The 17966-nt window shown below is 41.0% G+C and overlaps 1 protein-coding gene across 4 annotated transcripts in view; it reads left to right on the plus strand.

The window, feature by feature from the left end:
- Positions 1–17966, plus strand: part of LOC134339484 (complement C3-like) — a 168295-nt gene that overhangs the window by 92489 nt on the left and 57840 nt on the right. For all 4 annotated transcript variants that reach the window (XR_010016409.1, XR_010016411.1, XR_010016410.1 and 1 more), the window contains exons 21-24: positions 5489–5701; positions 8500–8554; positions 10032–10118; positions 13711–13914. Coding sequence is in view for 1 of the 4 variants with exons in the window: in XM_063036036.1 (XP_062892106.1) it covers positions 5489–5701; positions 8500–8554; positions 10032–10118; positions 13711–13914 (559 nt within the window). In the remaining 3 variants the exon portion in view is untranslated. The remainder of the gene's footprint in view (positions 1–5488; positions 5702–8499; positions 8555–10031; positions 10119–13710; positions 13915–17966) is intronic.

Here is a 17966-nt window from a genome sequence, read left to right on the forward strand (position 1 = left end):
GGCTTTTATGCAGTCCTTAACTTCCCTTGTCAACTACAGTCGCCTAGCCCCGCCATTTGAGAACTTCTTCCTCTGTGGGACATATCTATCCTGCACCTCGTGAACTATTCCTAGAAACTTCAGTCATCTCTGCTCTGCTGTCATCCCCACGAGTATTTTCCTCCAATCCACTTGGACAAACTCCTCTCTGATGCCTCGGTAATTCTCTTTTTTCCATTACGATACTGATACATGTGAATTATGCTTCTTCCTCTCATACTGCAGTATGAATTCATATTATGATCACTGCCTCCTAAGGGTTCCTTTATATTAAGTTCCCTAATAAGACCTGGGTTATTACACAACACCCAATCTATAATAGCATTTCCCCAAGTAGGCTTGAGCACAAGCCGCTCTAAAAAGCCATCTCGTAGGCATTCAACACATTACCTCTTGTTGCGTTCTTTATATTAATACATACCATGGGTTTCTAATAACGAACAATATTCTGGAAGAATATAACTTTTACTTACAACTGCAACAACCAAACATGTCTTACAGTGCCATGCTTCCAGATTTTTCTATAATTTCTGCGCATGCTCAGAACTCTCTCCAATCACGTTCTTACATGAGATATCACCACATCTTCCTTTCCTTAAAAAGAAAAACAATTAGCAACATTGACCAAAGCAAATGCATAATTTAACGTGTTTCTATCAGTCTCTCTGGGGGTTTACGAACACGAGTAGACCTTCTAAGTGGTTCACACAGTTCTTGTGTTTCGTTGTTATTTCCAAGTTTTGTCTGGTCTGCATCAGTTAACTGAAACTCTAAGGTTGGCTCTTTCTTGAGGTCTTTCAACATAAATAGATTGCCCTGACACAAACTGATGAAATCTCTTTCAAGCAAACATAATGCTGAGTAATTGTTTTTCAATTTGGGCATATCTTGCTTCTCGAGTAATACTGCCCCTAAGCCTGCTTGAGATGCATCACATGAGATTTTGATGAGTCTCTCCGCATCATAGAATTTCAACACAGGTTCTTTAGTGAGCACTTTCTTGAGATTTTGTCACACCTTCTCCTGTTCATGATTCCAGCTCCAGTCGTTTTTCTTTTCTTTTATCTGCCTCAATGGAGCAAGCTGTTCCGAGAGATTGGGTATGAATTTTCCCATGTAGTTGACCATTCCCATGAACCTTTGAACATCCTTTTCACATTGCAGTCTTGGCATGTTCTCAATAGCAGAAACCTTCAATGGATCACAACGCACACCCTCATTGCTGATGATATCACCCTCAAAGGTAAGTTCAGTCACTCCTAGCTGACATTTGCCTTTATTCAACTTCAGGTTTGCCTTGCGTGTTGCCTCAAAGACTTGTCTGAGTCTGGCATCATGCTCTTGTTTAGATGATCCCCAAACAATAATATCGTCCATGGATGTATCCATGCCCTCAATGTGCTCATACAGCATGTGAATGGTTTTAAGTTACACTTCAGGAGCTGATGCAGTTCCATACGGAAGCCAAAGAAAACAGTATCTGGAAAAAGGAGTGTTAAAGGTACACAACTTTGAACTCGGTTCATCTAGAATCCAGAGGATGCATCTAATTTACTAAAATACTTTGCATTAGCAAACTGTGACATAATTTCTTCACGAGTAGGTAATGTGAAATGCTCTCTTTTAATGGAGCGATTCAAGTCTCTTGGATCTAAGCAAATCCTCAGTTTTCCATTTTTCTTATCAACAATGACAAGCGAATTGACCCATTGTCGGTTCATCAATTTTTTTATGACTCCTAGCCATTCCACTCTGTCAAGTTCTGTTTTCAGTTGATGATGTAATGCAAAAGGTACTTTTCTACATGGATGTACTACGGGTGGCACTGTGTTGTCAAATTTAATCATGTGCTCTCTTGGAAGACAACCAAGCCCTTTGAACAAGTCCTCATACTCTTTCATCAAGTCACTGTATTCTGACTCTGTGTCACAGTCCAGGACTAATACTCTTTTCACCAAATTCAGTCTCTCACAGGCGGATACGCCCAGTATTGACTGTACATTCTTTGGCACCACCGCAAATGAAAGCGTGTGCACAATATTTTTGTATGATACTTTTGCCACACATGTTCCTTTAACTGGAATGTCTGCACCTGAATACCCAGTCACTTTTATATTTGTCTGATGTAACTTTGGTCTTGGCTTTAATGCATTGAACTCAGATTCTGCAAGAACATTTACTTGTGCTCCAATATCAAGTTTGAACAGAATACTGTTTTGGTTCACTTGCAATGGAATAGTTCAGTCATTCTTATTTTGTTTTCACAAAGCACATCTATATAAAACTCCTCAAGTTCATTTTCAAGCACTGCATTTACTTTTTTTATTTTCTTTCTACTTCTGCAACAGTGTGAAAAATGATTACTCTTACCACAGTCGTTGCACATTTTCCCATACGCTGGACACTGTTTTGGCTGAAGCTGCCGCCCACAGCGATCACATTGCTTTTTTCTCTCAGATGACGTCTTGCTCTCTGTCGGTTTCGTTGTCGTTTTATTATTTTTTCTAATATGTTTGCACTTTTTCACAGCATGTACCTTGCAGCTCTCAATGAGAATCTATTTAGCCTGTGATATCACTGTTTCCAAAGCTTTGCAGAGCATCAAAGCTTTTTCCAATTCTAAGTCTTCTTCTCTTAACAGTCTTTCTCTCAGACCATTATCCAGAATGCTACAAACAATTCTGTCTTTAATGAGAGGGTCTGTCAGTTCTCCAAACTCACATGTTTTACTACGGTGTCTCAACTCAGTAACATATTGATCAATAGTTTAATCAGCTCTTTGCTTCGTCGTAAAAAATTTGTACCGCTCATACATCATATTACGCTTCGGTATACAAATTGCTTCGAATTTGTCCATTATCGCTTTTAAATTTAAATTATCTCCATCTTTAAAAGTAAAATGGTTATATACCTCAATTGCATTGTCACCTATTACGTGGAGTACAAGCACAGCTTTCATTTTTCTGGGTTTTTCATCCACTCTGATCGCCGATAGATACAATTCAAAACGTTGCTTAAATTTTCTCCAGTTCTCAGCTACATTCCCAGACAATTGAAGTGTCGGTGGAGGTTGCAGCCCTTCCATTTGCAAAACTGTTAGCAAACACCAAAACAGTTTGAACTCTTTTTGATTATCTTCGATTCTCCCATCTTAGGAAACGTATTATTCTTCCAGACTGACTTCTGACACCATGTTGTGCTCTTTATGTTAATACGTACCATGAGTTTCTAATAACAAACCATATTCTGGAAGAATAGAGCTTTTATTTACAACAGCAACAACCACACTTGTCTTACAGCGCTATGCTTCAAGATCTTTCTATCATTTCTGCGCATGCTTAGAACTCTCTCCAATCACGTTCTTACGAGATATCACTACACCTGTCTTGTGATCTGACACCAACCCGGTTTTCCCAATCCCTTTGTACATTGAAGGCCTCCATTACAATTGTGATATTCCCCTTATGCCTTTTCTAGCTGCCTTTGCAATCTCAGCGCCACATCTTGGCTACTATTTGGAGGCCTATATATGATTCCCGTAATGATTATTTTACCCTCACAGCTTCTTAACTCAACTACAAAGATTTAACATTGTCTGACTCTATGTCACTTCTTTCTAAAGGTGTAATTCCATCTCTTACTAACAGAGCCACACTACCACCTATGCTTTCCTGCCTGTCTGTTCGATACAAAGTATATCCTTTGATGTTTAGCTCCCAACTCTGGTCTTCTTTCAGCCATGACTCAGTGTTGCCCACAACGTTATACTGACCAATCTCTAACTGCGTCAGGTAATTATCAGGAATAGAGCTGTACTGCGATCATCGATACCCCATGGGAAATAGATACATGTCAATCATAGATACAACAGAGAAACAGGTCCATGCACTGCAATCCTAGAAACACCGGGGACAGCGCTGCATCACTATCATAGATATATCAGGGACAGAGCTGCACTACAATTATAGATACACCAAGGAAACAAGTGCACCATAATCATAAACCAAGGTCAGAGCTTCAACACTATCATAGATACACCAGGGAAAACACTACACCACTATCGTAGATAAACCAGGGTAATTTTGCCGCTCTTTCGTTCACCATTCTCCATTTCTATTTCCCTCTTTCAACTTACCTCCTTACCTGCCCATCACCTCATTCTGCTGCTCCTCTCCCTTTCCTTTCTTCCATGTTCTTCTGTCCTCTCGTATCAGATTCCTCCTTCTGCAGCCCTTTATCTTTTTCACCAATTAACTTCCCATCTCTTTGTTTCAACCCTTCCCCCTCTCCCGGTGTCACCTGTCACCTACCACCTCGTACTACCTCCTGCTCTCTCCCCACCTTCTTATCGCTGACTTCTCCCCTTCCTTTCCAGTCTGGGTGAGTGTCTTAGCCCGAAATGTTGACTGTTTACTCTTTTCCATAGATACTTCTTGGCCTGCTGTGTTCCTTCAGCATTCTGTGTTGCTCTTTCGCTACATGTTTTTCCCTTATTATAGTGCTGAGATGAGATTATATTTTGACATTTTCTGATATACAGTGGCCAAAAAGTTCTATTCAAAAGGTTCAAAGGAACATCTAACAAGCCTGATGCATTTTGGAAACAAATCCTGTGGACTGATGAAGTTAAAATAGAACTTTTTGGCCGCAATGAGCAAAGGTATGTTTGGAGAAAAAAGGGTGCACAATTTCATGAAAAGAACCCCTCTCCAACTGTTAAGCACGGGGGCAGATTGATGATGCTTTGGATTTGTGTTGCAGCCAGTGGCATGGGGAACATTTACTGGTAGATGGAAGAATGAATTCAATTAAATGCCAGCAAATTCTGGAAGCAAACATCACACCATCTGTAAAAAAGCCAAAGTTGAAAAGAGGATGGCTTCTACAACAGGATAATGAACCTAAACACACCTCAAAATCCACAATGGACTACCTCAAGAGGCGCAAGCTGAAGGTTTTGCCATGGCCCTCACAGTCTCCCGAACTAAACATCATCGAAAATCTGTGGATAGACCTGAATAGAGCAGTGCATGCAAGACGGCCCAAGAATCTCACAGAACTAAAAGTCTTTTGCAAGGAAGAATGGGCAAAAATCCCCCAAACAAGAATTGAAAGACTCTTAGCTGGCTACAAAAAGCATTTACAAAAAGCATTTGCAAAAAGCAATTACAATTGCCAAAGGGGGTGTTACTAAGTACTGTCATGCAGGGTGCCCAAACTTTTGCTTCAGGCCCTTTTCCTTTTTTGTTATTTTGAGACTGTAAAAGATGGAAATAAAAAAGTTTTCTTGCTTAAAATATTAAAGAAATGTGTTATCTTTAACTTTATGCCTTTTGGAAATCAGTTCATCTTTTACTCACTTAGCTATTCACAGTAACAGAAATGTTGACGGGGGTGCCCAAACTTTTGCATACCACTGTATATTGTTTAATTGCTCTTTACATTCCAGGTTCGTGTGGAGTTTCCTTACAATGAGAATTTGTGCAGCAATGCAAAACCAACAAAGAGCTATTTTAATCGAGTCAGTATTCCTAAACAATCATCCACTGTGGTCTCTTACGTTATAATTCCACTGACAATCGGAGAAATACAGATCGAAGTCAAAGCCATAGTGCTGCATTTTATTGTGACTGATGCAGTGAGAAAGCCTCTCCGAGTGGTGGTAAGTTCAATATAATTCAACTTCCAAGATATCAGAATATAAGTGATTGTAAAATGGTAATCAGATATCTGAAACAGAACTGAACTGCATATGAAGAGCTTTAGATTTTCAGAATCCGGATTTTAAAAATATGAACATTTGATGGTATTCCTTGGATCATATTTTTGGGAAATTGGCGAGTGGTAATTGGACAGAGGGACAAATCAGCAGTTGCCAAGGGTCCTGTTTGACTTACTGACATTGCCAGTTTTTACCTCCAACCAATGGGAATGAAGGAGTACTGATGTAGTTCCAAGAGTGGATAATGAGGAAGCTGAAGGAAATAGTGTACCCACCGCCCTCTCTCTATGTAGTAAGTAGGTTTAATAAGTTTAAAGTTTAAAGTCAAATGTAAAATTTATTATTAGAGTATATTCATGTCACCACATACATCCCAGAGATTCTTTCTCCTGCGGGCATGCTCAGCAAATCTATAAAACAGTAACTGTAAACAGGTTCAGTGAAAGAGCAAGAGCATAGAAGATAACAAACTGTGCAAATGCAAGTATAAATAAATAGCAAAAAATAACGAGAACATGAGATAACAAGATAAAGAATCCTTAAAGTGAGATCATTGGCTGTAGGAACATCTCAATAGCTAGGTGTAGTTAGTCCTTTTTGTTTAAGAGCCTAATGATTCAGGGGTAGTAACTGTTCTTGAACCTGGTGGTGTGAGTCCTGAGGCTCTTGTACCTTCTACCTGATGGCAGCACCAAGAAAAGAGCATGGGCAGTGAGGATTTCCCTGATGATGGATGCTGCTTTCCTATGACAACATTTCATGTTAAGAGGGTTAGGAAGTTAGGAGGACTCTACTCATGATGTATTGGGCTGCATCCAGTACCTTTTATAGGATTTTTCATTCAAAGACATTGGTGTTCCCATACCAGGCCGTGATGCAGCTAATCAATACATTTTCCATCACACATCTATAGATGTTTGTCAAGGATTTTGATGTCATGCAGAATCTCCACAGACTCAGAATGCAATAGAGGCATAGCTGTGCTTTCTTTGCAATTATATTTATGTGAAGATTTCAGAACAGGATCTATGAGATAGTAACACACAGGAATTTAAAGTTACTGACCCCCTCCCCCTCTGATCCTCCGATGAGGACTGGCACATGGACCACTGGTTTACCTCTCCTGAAGTCTTCAATCAGTTCCTTGGTCTTGCTGACATTGAGTGAGAGGTTGTTGTTATGGCACCACTCAGCCACATTTTCAATCTCCCTCCTGTATGCTTATGCATCACCACCTTTGATGTGGTCCACAACAGCAAACTTCAATATGACGTTGGAGCTGTAATTAGCTACACAGATAATAAGACCATAAAACCATAAGACTTAGGAGCAGAGTTAGGCCCATCAGCCTACTGAGTTTGCTCCCCCATTCCATCATGATCCGGGATCCCACTCATCCACATATACCTGCCTTCTCACCATGTCCTTTGATGTCCTGACTGATCAGGAAACAATCAACTTCTGCCTTAAATATACGCATGGACTTAGCTTCCACCACAGACTGTGGCAGAGCATTCCACAGATTTTCTAATCTCTGGCTAATTCCTCCTTACCTCTGTTCTAAAGGGTCCCCCCTCAATTTTGAGGCTGTGCCCTCTAGTTCTGGATACATCCACTATAGGAAACATCCTCTCCACATCCACCCTACCAAGTCCTTTCAACAATCGGTAGGTTTCAATGAGATCCCCCCCATATTCTTCTAAATTCCAGTGAGTACAGGCCCAAAGCCGCCAAATGCTCCCAATATGTTAACCCCTTTGTTCCCAGACTCATCTTTGTGAACCTCCTCTGGACTCTCTCCAATGACTACACATCCTTTCTGAGATATGGGGCCCAAAACTGTTGATAATATTCCAAGTGTGGCCTGACCAAAGTCTTATAAAGCCTCAGCATTACCTCCTTGCTTTTATATTCTATTCCCCTTGGAATAAATGCCAAAATTGCATTTGCCTTCTTTACCACAAACTCAAGCTGTAAATTAAACTCCTGGGAGTCTTGCATAAGGACTTTTAAGTCCTTCTGCACCTCTGATGCTTGAACCTCCCCATTTAGATAATAATCCAAATGTTGTTCCTTTTACTAAAGTGCAGTATCATACATTTTCCAACACTGTATTCCATCTGCCACTTTTTAGTCCCTTCTTCCAATTTGTCTAAGTCCTGCTGCAACTGCATTGCTTCCTTTGCACTACCTACCCCTCCATCTATCTTCGTATCATCCGCAAACTCTGCCACAAAGCAATCAATTACATTGTCTAAATCACTGACAGACATTGTGATAAGTAGCGGTCCCAATACTGACCCCTGACGAACACCACTAGTCACTGGCAGCCAGCCAGAAAAGGCCCCTTATATTCTTACTTGCTACTTCCTGCCTATCAGCCATTCATCTATCAATGCCAGTATCTTTCCTGTAATGCCATAGGATTTTATCTTGTTAAGCAGCCTCATGTGTGGCACCTTAACAAATGCCTTCTGAAAATCCATAGTATAAAGCGAGTAGAGCAGGAGGCTAAACACACTTCCCTGTGGTTCACCTGTGATGGTGGAGATATTTTTGCCAATCCGAACTGACTCTGCAATTCCTCCGCAGGTGAGGAAATCCAGAATCCAATTGCACAAGGGGGTATTGAGACCTAGGTCAAGTTTACTAATTAGGATGAGGATAGATGTTGAAAACCCTTCATTAAAGGTAATAGTGAGCATTAAACTTTCAGAGTGTGTGCTTTCTTTCTGTAGCCAGAAGGAGTAAAGGTTGATCTGCCAGTGGATACATACATTTTGGAACCCAAAGGTAAGATTCCACCACGTTGTTAACCACATAACATGCAGTTGTCAGCAACAACATCTTCTGTTAAACTTGTGTCTTAAATATGTCTTACAAGGTTATTACCAGTCATATTCAGCACCGACAGACCAAGATAATATTAGGGCAAACAATCAGGAATTTACTGATGAAGAAACTACAGTCAATCACCACCCATCTAAACTCCTGTTTTCCACATTATTCCAGATCTTTTCTACTAACCCTTTCTCTGCATCTTAAATCCCGTCTCCCTTTACCTTCTCCTCATTTTCATGAAAGGTTAGCAATCTTGGACTGTATGCATCGGTTATGTGAAAAAAAAGCACAATAGCGTCTCTTCCACCTCAGGCGATTGAAGAAGTTTGATATGGTCCCTTAAATGCACAAGACCTTCTACAGGGGCATCATTGAGGGCATCTTGGCTGGGTGTATCACTGCCTGCGACAGGAACTGCACCAACCTTGATTGCTGGGCACTGCAGTGAGTGGGATGGACAGCCCAGCGCATCCGTGGATGTGAACTTCATTCAACTGAGGACATTTACAGCAGCAACTGTGTAAAGAAGTCCTGGAAGATCACTGGGGCCACCAGTCACCCTGACCATAAACTGTTTCAGCTGCTTCTGTCTAACAAACGGTACCACAGTATTAAAGCCAGGACCTACAGGCTACGGGACGGCTTCTTTCTACAAGCCATTAGACTTACAATTTCACATGTCTGTACATTGCAACGGAGTCATAACAAAAGCTTTTTACTCCCTCACATTGTGGGATGGATGTAAGATTTTGAAAAAATGCAATATCCTCAATTCAATACCTAAAGCATTGTCTATTTTTCTCTCCACATTAAGGAGGAAGCATCTGTGGGCAGCCACAAGTGTTTCCACACATTCTGGAACCAACATAGCATGCTCAAAATATTTGTCAGAACACAGAGCACAAATAAAAACAGAACATACCAAGCAACAACCTATAACAACAAAACAAGACCGAGACTGTGACTCCTCGCTCTGGACTTCCCCAACATCGGGAACAGTCTTCCTGCACATAGCCTGTCCAATCCCTTTAGGATTTTATACGTTTCAATAAGACCCCCCCTCAATCTTTTGAAGATGTATCAATTGACACTTTAAGTACTTAAATGATCTTGTCTACATGATAGAAAATTCTAAAAATTCATCACTTGGAGATGTAAAGATAACTGATTTGAAGATTTTTATTACAAATTATAGGTAATATTGGCAAAGTCGGTATTTATTGCTCTTCAGAAGAATTGGTAAGTCACCTTGATCTGCTCCAGTTCGTGATGAAGACACCACCAAGGATTGTTAGCCTCAGTTTAGTGCCTGTGATAATGCAAGCACATCTATTCATTTCAAATTAGGATGGTATGCGAGTTGGGGGTGATATGGCAGTATTTTGAGAATATATTATGAATAAGTAAATATAGTCTTCTTTTAACTTAGGTGAAATGCAAGTGTTTAATATTCCCTTCCAAGTCCCAAAAAATATGGTTCCAGATACACCGCCCGTAACGGAGATCAGTGTTCAGGGTAAGTTATTTATGATGAGAGACTCAGTCTTGTCAGTACTGGAGAGACAAACATATTTCTAAGTCTTATCTGATTTGTGGATGTTGGAGCATTCTGAGTTGCATAACTTTGCAAACTTAAACATAAGAGTAGCATTCCAATGAGAGACTAATAAATCAAGAGGAAGTTTACAAAACTCCACAGGTACAAATTGTTGCCCATCCAAAGGAAATGATGCAGATGTTGGCATTTTTGGAGAGCTGTTCTCCATCTTCCTCTGGGCTCCCCTCCCCCTTTCTTTCTCCCTAGGCCTCCAGTCCCATGATCCTCCCCCTTCTCCAACTCTGTATCCCTTTTGCCAATCACTTGTCCAGCTCTTGACTCCATCCCTCCTGACTTCTCCTATCATTTCGGATCTCCCCCTCCCCCTCCCACTTTCAAATCTCTTACTATCTCTTCTTTCACTTAGTCCTGACGAAGGGTCTTGGCCCGGAACGTCGACTGTACTTCTTCCTATTGATGCTGCCTGGCCTGCTGCGTTCACCAGCATTTTGTGTGTGTTGCTTGAATTTCCAGCATCTGCAGATTTTCTCTTATTAGCTTCTGTATTTGATTGATTTGTATACATGAAGATTGGTGTACAAACCATAGATTGGTTGTATGTACATGAAGTGACTCTAGGCACAGGAGTGTCTGTACATAAGATGAAACTGGCAGGAAATGATAAAGTAGTGGTGATTGGGGGTTGGAGAGGTGATTTAGCGGTAGCGGTGCCAATCAGCCTTACTGCTTGGAGAAAGGAACTGTTTTTGAGTCTGATCATCCTGGCATGGATGCTATATAGCCTCTTCTCAGATTGGAATGTGACAAACAGCCCATGAGCAGAGTGAGTGGAATTCTTCATGATACTGTGGCCCTTGCAGGCAAGCAGCAAATTGTCATGAGACGATAAATTGCAGGCTGACGTATAAAATTTCCTGATGTATATTATAGGAATGTGCTTCCAGAAAATATTCAGTACTTGTGAAGAGTGATTGGTTTGATTTGTACTTCCCTTCGAATGCTACTCATTGATACTTTAATTGGTTCACCATCAAACATTTAGACCGCATGGAGTAAAAGGCAATAACTTTCGGAGAATTGCTGCATGGAAAGTTTCGGGTACCAGTTCATGAAAGTGACAATGCATGTTGATTAATTTGTTTAAAAGGCATTTGATATCATTGACCTCATAGGCCAAAGCATTGAGTATCAGAAATGTCAAAAGGTTGGGTAAGCTGCACTTAAAGCAATTACTGAAGCACAGGTATGGTCACCACATGACAGAATAGAGAAAAGGCACAAGAGGTTACCTGGAATGGAGGCCTGTAGTGTGTAGACATGAAGGGTTTATTCTCACTGGAGGCTGAGAGGTTAAGCATAGATTACAGAGATAAACATAGAACGTTGTTCCCACGGTAAGGTAGTCTAGAGGGCACCGGTTTAAGATGGGAGAAGAGAAATTAAAAGAGATGTGAGGAGTAAATTTTCAACTCACAAAGTGGGGAATATTTGGAGCAAGGTAACAGAGGAAAAATTGGAGGGAGATTAAGTGACATCTGGATAGGTATATGCATAGGAAAAGCTCAGTGGAATAGGGGCTTAATGCAAGCAAATAGAATTAGCATATTTGGGCAGCATGATCAGTACAAACAGAGTGGGGCCCAATATCCTGTTCGATGTCTGTTGTATGATTCAATAGAATTGAATTTGTAGGTTCAAGAATTTTCTCTCCATTCCATTGTGAAAACCCAACTTGTTGAAAGGTACTAACAAAATCTACAAGATGTTTTGATCACTGTCTAATGTAAAAGTTCTTTCAACACATCCTTGTTTCAGCTGGAAGATTTGATGCACTTTTGCAATACTGGAATTTTATTTATATTTGTTTTTATTTTGAGATACAGCGTGGAGCAGGGTCTTCTGGGGCAATGAGCTGCATTGCCCAGTAACCCACCTACTTTTAACCCCAGCCTAACCACAGGGCAACTTACAATCGCCAATTAACTTACTAACTGGTATGTCTTTGAACTGTGGGAGGAAACCTGAGCACCCGGAGGAAACCCATGCTATCATGGGGAGAACACACAAACAACTGACAGATGGTGCTGGAATTGAACTCTGAACTTCGATGCCCCAAGCTGTAGTGGCATTAAGCAAACCTCTATGCTACACTACAACTGTTAATTTCACTGAGAAGCTAACAAGTTTCTGGAATCGTTCACAAATGTTTGAAATTATTTTATTTAAATAATTTACAATGAATTACATTATCAGAACGATGTAGTGACCAGAGCTGTACTCAGATCTTCAGCTTTGGCCTGGCTAAAGTTTCAGTGTGATCTTCCTGATGTACTCTATGTCCTGACCATTTCTATTTCTCTTCAAATTTGCATTCGGTTCTCTGTTCTTTTTGATATGCAAGTTCTGTTTTCCCATTAGCATTCCTAAATATTTCAGAAAATAAGGAAAGAAATCGCAGTTTGATCATGCAGAAGCTTTTTGGAGTGTGTAACCAGAGGACGCTGTGTGGAGGGCCAAGAGGTCCTTTATATTACAACAGTTTTTGAGACCCATAACCCAATGTTATTGTAAAGAGGTTTATCTACTTGTCATGCAAATACTTTGCAGTGATAAAAATGTTGCATGAATAAGTTTCTTGATTTATAGCTTATTCCACAGGGTTCTTGCAAAGGTCTTCATGAAAGCAATAACCAAAAACCAGACTGCAAATTATTGAGTTGTATGTATTTAAATAGGAGTTGATTTTTCTTTGTTATAAGTTTATTTTGTTCTACTTCAGGACACAACATCACCCAAAATAATGCTAGATTTGAGATTCAGTGAGAATCTTCAGTGTGGCATCGATTGGGGAACCTGCTCAAGAACAGTCACAACACAGAGATGATAATTTAAATAACCTCCTGTGCTTTAAGTCTGCTACAGTGCAACCAGAGATTTTAACAAGTGTAATCCCAAAGAACACCCTGTACCTGTTTTAAAACAAAACATGAATTTTTTATCCTTCAGTAGGAAAAGGCTTCTCAAAGATCCATTCAACACATACACAATGCTGGAGGAACTCAGCAGGCCAGGCAGCATCTATGGAGAAGAGTACAGTTGATGTTTTGGGCTGTTTTTGGCAGGACTCAAAGATCCATTTATGTTTATTTTGTTTCCCACATTTTACAAAATATATTCACTGGGGAATGACAGTATTATCGTACAAATGGAGATTATTGGTCTATTGTATATGTGCTGTTAGAGCAATCCAATTAACACCACTCTCCTCATTTTCCCCCATGGCCTCTATTGTTTTGCCATTCAGCTGTCTAAGGAGTTCTTTCTTGAATGCTTTTGACCAATGCCTTTTTCATTACACTCCACTGCATAACGCATAAGTGACTTCCAAGTTGTTGAATTGTTTACCAAGAAAATAAAGGGAATTAGATTCCTATGGGTAAATGCATGAATTTGCTTTTGAGATTTGATAATATTCCAGTTAAATCTGGCCATTTATGGGTAAGATGATTTTCCACAATATATTCATAGATTTATCTTCTAAATGGTACAGGAGAACTTTTAACAGAGGCTATTGAAAATACAATCGAGGCACTGAACCTGAATAAACTAATCAAGGTTCCATATGGATGTGGTGAACAGAACATGGCGACTATGACACCATTGATAATTTCTCTAGTATACCTAGACAAGACCAATCAGTGGATGAAACTGGGAGTGGACAGGAGAGAAACTGCACTCAAAAATATTCAAACAGGTACAAAGCAGATCTTATTTTCTACATTGTATAATGTGAAAAGTATTTTTTAAAGAAATAGTATGTAAATCGTTTGAGAGTTTAAGTATGACCACAAATGTTGATTTTAAGGTTCATAATGGAGTTTACGTTATGTACTACAACAACAATCTTGAATGGTGATTGAAGTCATAGACTGTGGTAATGTGGATGTTCAGTCATGGAATACAACAAAGGTTTAAACAGAAAGGTATTTAGACATTAAGAAAATGAAGGGAAGTCGGTATTGAACAGGGATGTTGATAAAGCTTAGAATCAGCCATGGTCCCATATGGCAGAATGACCACAAAGGAGTAGCCAATAAGAAAGATTCAGTAAGCTTTGGAAAGGATCCAAGGAAGAACAACAAAATTGGATCAAAATTGCCTTAGTGATAGAGGCAAAACAGCCTGTTGCCAGTAGGATTTCAGAGCTTAGGGTACCAGTACCTTGAGTTTCAGTACCTTGCTTTCGTAAAATGGATTCTGTTTAATTGCACCATCAGTTAATTGGGGCAGCCGCTTATTTGGAACAACTATTAAAGAACAAAAAAAATCAAGAACATAGCTGGGATTCCCTTTACTTATTTGGGACAGTATGCTGCTTAAATGGGACATGAGACTTTTGCTGCCCAGTTTCTAACTAGTGCAGTCATGTGCACTTGTGCAGCCATTAGTCAGCTCCAACGTACTTACAGCCAACAGTTTTTAAATAGCATCAGTGTGTGTTTGTGTTTAAAAACAGTAATTTTAGTCACTGATAGTTAGTAAGAAATAAGCAGTTAGATAAATCAGTGATGAGAGTCCTTGCTGAGGATGATTTGGATCCAAATGCAGGAGTGTCCAAAGCAAGGTTCGAGACATGGTATAAAACTGGATCAAGAACTGAGTGTAAAACAAATGCTAGATGATAACGCTAGTAAGGCTTACGACTGAGCACCAAACTTTGGTTCGGCTGCTCTTTAAATACTCAATTCTTGTTGCCCAAAACATGATTACCAATTAGCAGGACTGTCCTGAACCCATAAAGGGGCCATGCCAGCTATCTATTGGAGAGTTAGAATGTCTAAATCCTGGAAGCTAGTGTGGTTGGTATCTTCTTGTAACAGGACCTCCCTCCTCTACAGCCGACTCCTTAATATGATGACCATCTACGCCTTGGATGGTGGAAGACCGTTACAAGGTCCATGGAGACATATACCCATAGTATTTCTGGAACAAGAAGTGAAGAGGCTCTTGTGGCCGAGTACGGGGTTCCTTGTTCCAGGTGCACACCTCACATGCCTGCACATACTGCTGGACCGCTTTTGTCATTCAGGACTATCAGTACCTCCTCTTGACAAACTCGAGGGTCCAGGCAATCTTTGAGTGAGCAGTCATTCTTGATGAATGTCCCCAATGGAGTACCTGGGACCAGATGGAACTTGGGACAAACAGCCAACCCAGAGGACTTTTCTTAGGAATCCCCCCTTGCACTTGGGCCTTGCGAACAAGAGCGTTCATTCCCCAACAAATTGGCGCTATAACCCTGGTTTGGAGCAAAATATTGGTAGGCTGCTGCTCTTTATCTGGTTTGTCACATTGACCAGACAAGCCATCTGGCTTCTGGTTCTTTGACTCTGGTCGATAGTTCAGGATGAAATCAAAGTGGTTAAAGAACAAAGACCACTTGGCTTGCCTGGAATTCAGTCTCTTGGCCTCTGGAATATAAGCCAGGTTCTTGTGGTCAGTGCAAATGATAAATCAGTTCTTGGCTCCCTCTGAGCCAGTGATGCCATTCCTCCAAAACTAATCTAACCGCAAGAAGCTTCCAATTCCTGACATCATAGTTCCTCTCTGCCGGGGATAGCTGCCTGGAGAAGAATACACATGGGTGCAGTTTACCATTGGAAGGTGATCACTGGGACAAGGTGGCACCCACTCTGATGTCTGAGGTGTCCACCTCCATGATGAAGGGAAGGTCCAGGTAAGGAGAAACCTAGATGAAAGCTGTTGTGGATTGCTGTTTAAGCTGGGCAAAAGCTGGCTCTGCTTCAGTAGTCCAGACAAAAGGACCTGTGGATTTCTTAGGGCCCTCAGTGGAGCTGCCACCGAGCTGAAGTTCCTGATGAACTTCCAGTAGAAGTTTGAAAACCCCAGGAACTGTTGGACTTGTTTGATACTGAATGGTGGTGGCCACTCTTGGACTGCCTGAGTCTTGGTAGGGTCCATCTTGAGATTGCCATTGGATCTGATGAAATCCAAAAAATTAAACAGTCATCACATGAAATTCGGACTTCTCTAATGTGACATGAAGTCTATGGTCTAGAAGTGTTTTTAAGTTATCTCTGACATGAGCAATGTGCTTCTCTATGGACTTGAAGAAGATTAGTATCATCCAAGTAGATGAAGGTGTATTTATGGAGAGTATCCTGGAGCACGTCTTTGATAAAGGCCTGAAAGACTGCAGAAGTGTTCAGAAGACCAAAGAGCGTAACCAGGTACTCGTTGAGCCCCTTCGGTGTATTAAATGCTATTTTCCACTCATCACCCTTCTTAATGTGGACAAGATTTGTATGCACTCCACAGGTCTAGATTTGTGAATACTCCTGTTTCTTGGAGCATCTCAAAGGCCATATTTATGAGTGGAAGAGGGGTGTTGTGGATAGTGTAGAGGATTGTCGAAGATTGCAGAGAGACATTGATAGGACGCAGAAGTGGGCTGAGAAGAGGCAGATGGAGTTCAACCCAGAGAAGTGTGAGGTGGTACACTTTGGAAGGACAAACTCAAAGGCAGAGTACAAAGTAAAAGGCAGGATACTTGGTAGTGTGGAGGAGCAGCGGGATCTGGGGGTACATGTCCGTAGATCCCTGAAAGTTGCCTCACAGGTAGATATGGTAGTTAAGAAAGCTTATGGGGTGTTAGCTTTCACCAAGTCGAGGAATAGAGTTTAAGAGTCACAAGGTAATGATGCAGCTCTATAGAACTCTGGTTAGGACACACTTGGAGTACTGTGTCCAGTTCTGGTTGCCTCACTATAGGAAGGATGTGGAAGCATTGGAAAGGGTACAGAGGAGACTTACCAGGATGCTGCCTGGTTTAGAGTGTATGAATATGGTCAGAGATTAAGGGAACTAGGGCTTTACTCTTTGGAGAGAAGGAGGATGAGAGGAGATATGATAGAGGTATACAAGATATTAAGAGGAACAGATAGAGTGGATAGCCAGCGCCTCTTCCCCAGGTCACCACTGCTCAATACAAGAGGACATGGCTTTAAGGTAAGGGGTGGGAAGTTCAATGGGGATATTAAAGGAAGGTTTTTTACTCAGAGAGTAGTTGATGTGTGGAATGCACTACCTGAGTCAGTGGTGGATGCAGATACACTAGGGAAATTTAAGAGACTACTAGACAGGTATATGGAGGAATTTAAGGTGGAGGGTTATATGGGAGGTAGGGTTTAAGCGTCAGCACAACATTGTGGGCTAAAGGGCCTGTACTGTGCTGTACTATTCTGTGTTCTATGTTCTTTGTAACCATTCTTGGTTGTTATGCAGTTTACCCCTCTATAACCAATGCATGACTTCAGGCTTTCATCTTTCTTCTGTATGGAGAAGATGTCTGCACTGTGTTGTGATATGAAGGGCTGAATAAAGCCCATGGTAAGAGCCTCCTTTATATACTCTTCCAGTGTGATTCTCTCTTGGCTTGAGAGTGCGTACAATCAACTCTTCAGGGGACATTACTGGGCAGCAGGTCTATCAAACAATCGTAGAGTCGGTGTGGTGGAAGAGTCAAGGCTTTTCCCTTGATGAAGATCTCCTCTAAGCCCATGTAGACAGAAGGGATTTCAACAGCTTTGTGTGTTGCTATCTCCTCTGGACCTTCCTTCAAGGATCACTCCTGAGGCTTCTGAGATAGTAGGGGTGATTCAACAGACCTCAGAGTCCTCTCCCTAAGTTCACAAAGTTCATTCATAGAAACAGTGGGCAAATCAGAGTCCTAATCCCCATCTGTATTCACAGGCAATGGCAGTGAGGCCCTTGTCCCCTCCCACC

Source organism: Mobula hypostoma, chromosome 29 (assembly GCF_963921235.1).
Source record: "Mobula hypostoma chromosome 29, sMobHyp1.1, whole genome shotgun sequence".
Taxonomy (NCBI): domain Eukaryota; kingdom Metazoa; phylum Chordata; class Chondrichthyes; order Myliobatiformes; family Myliobatidae; genus Mobula; species Mobula hypostoma.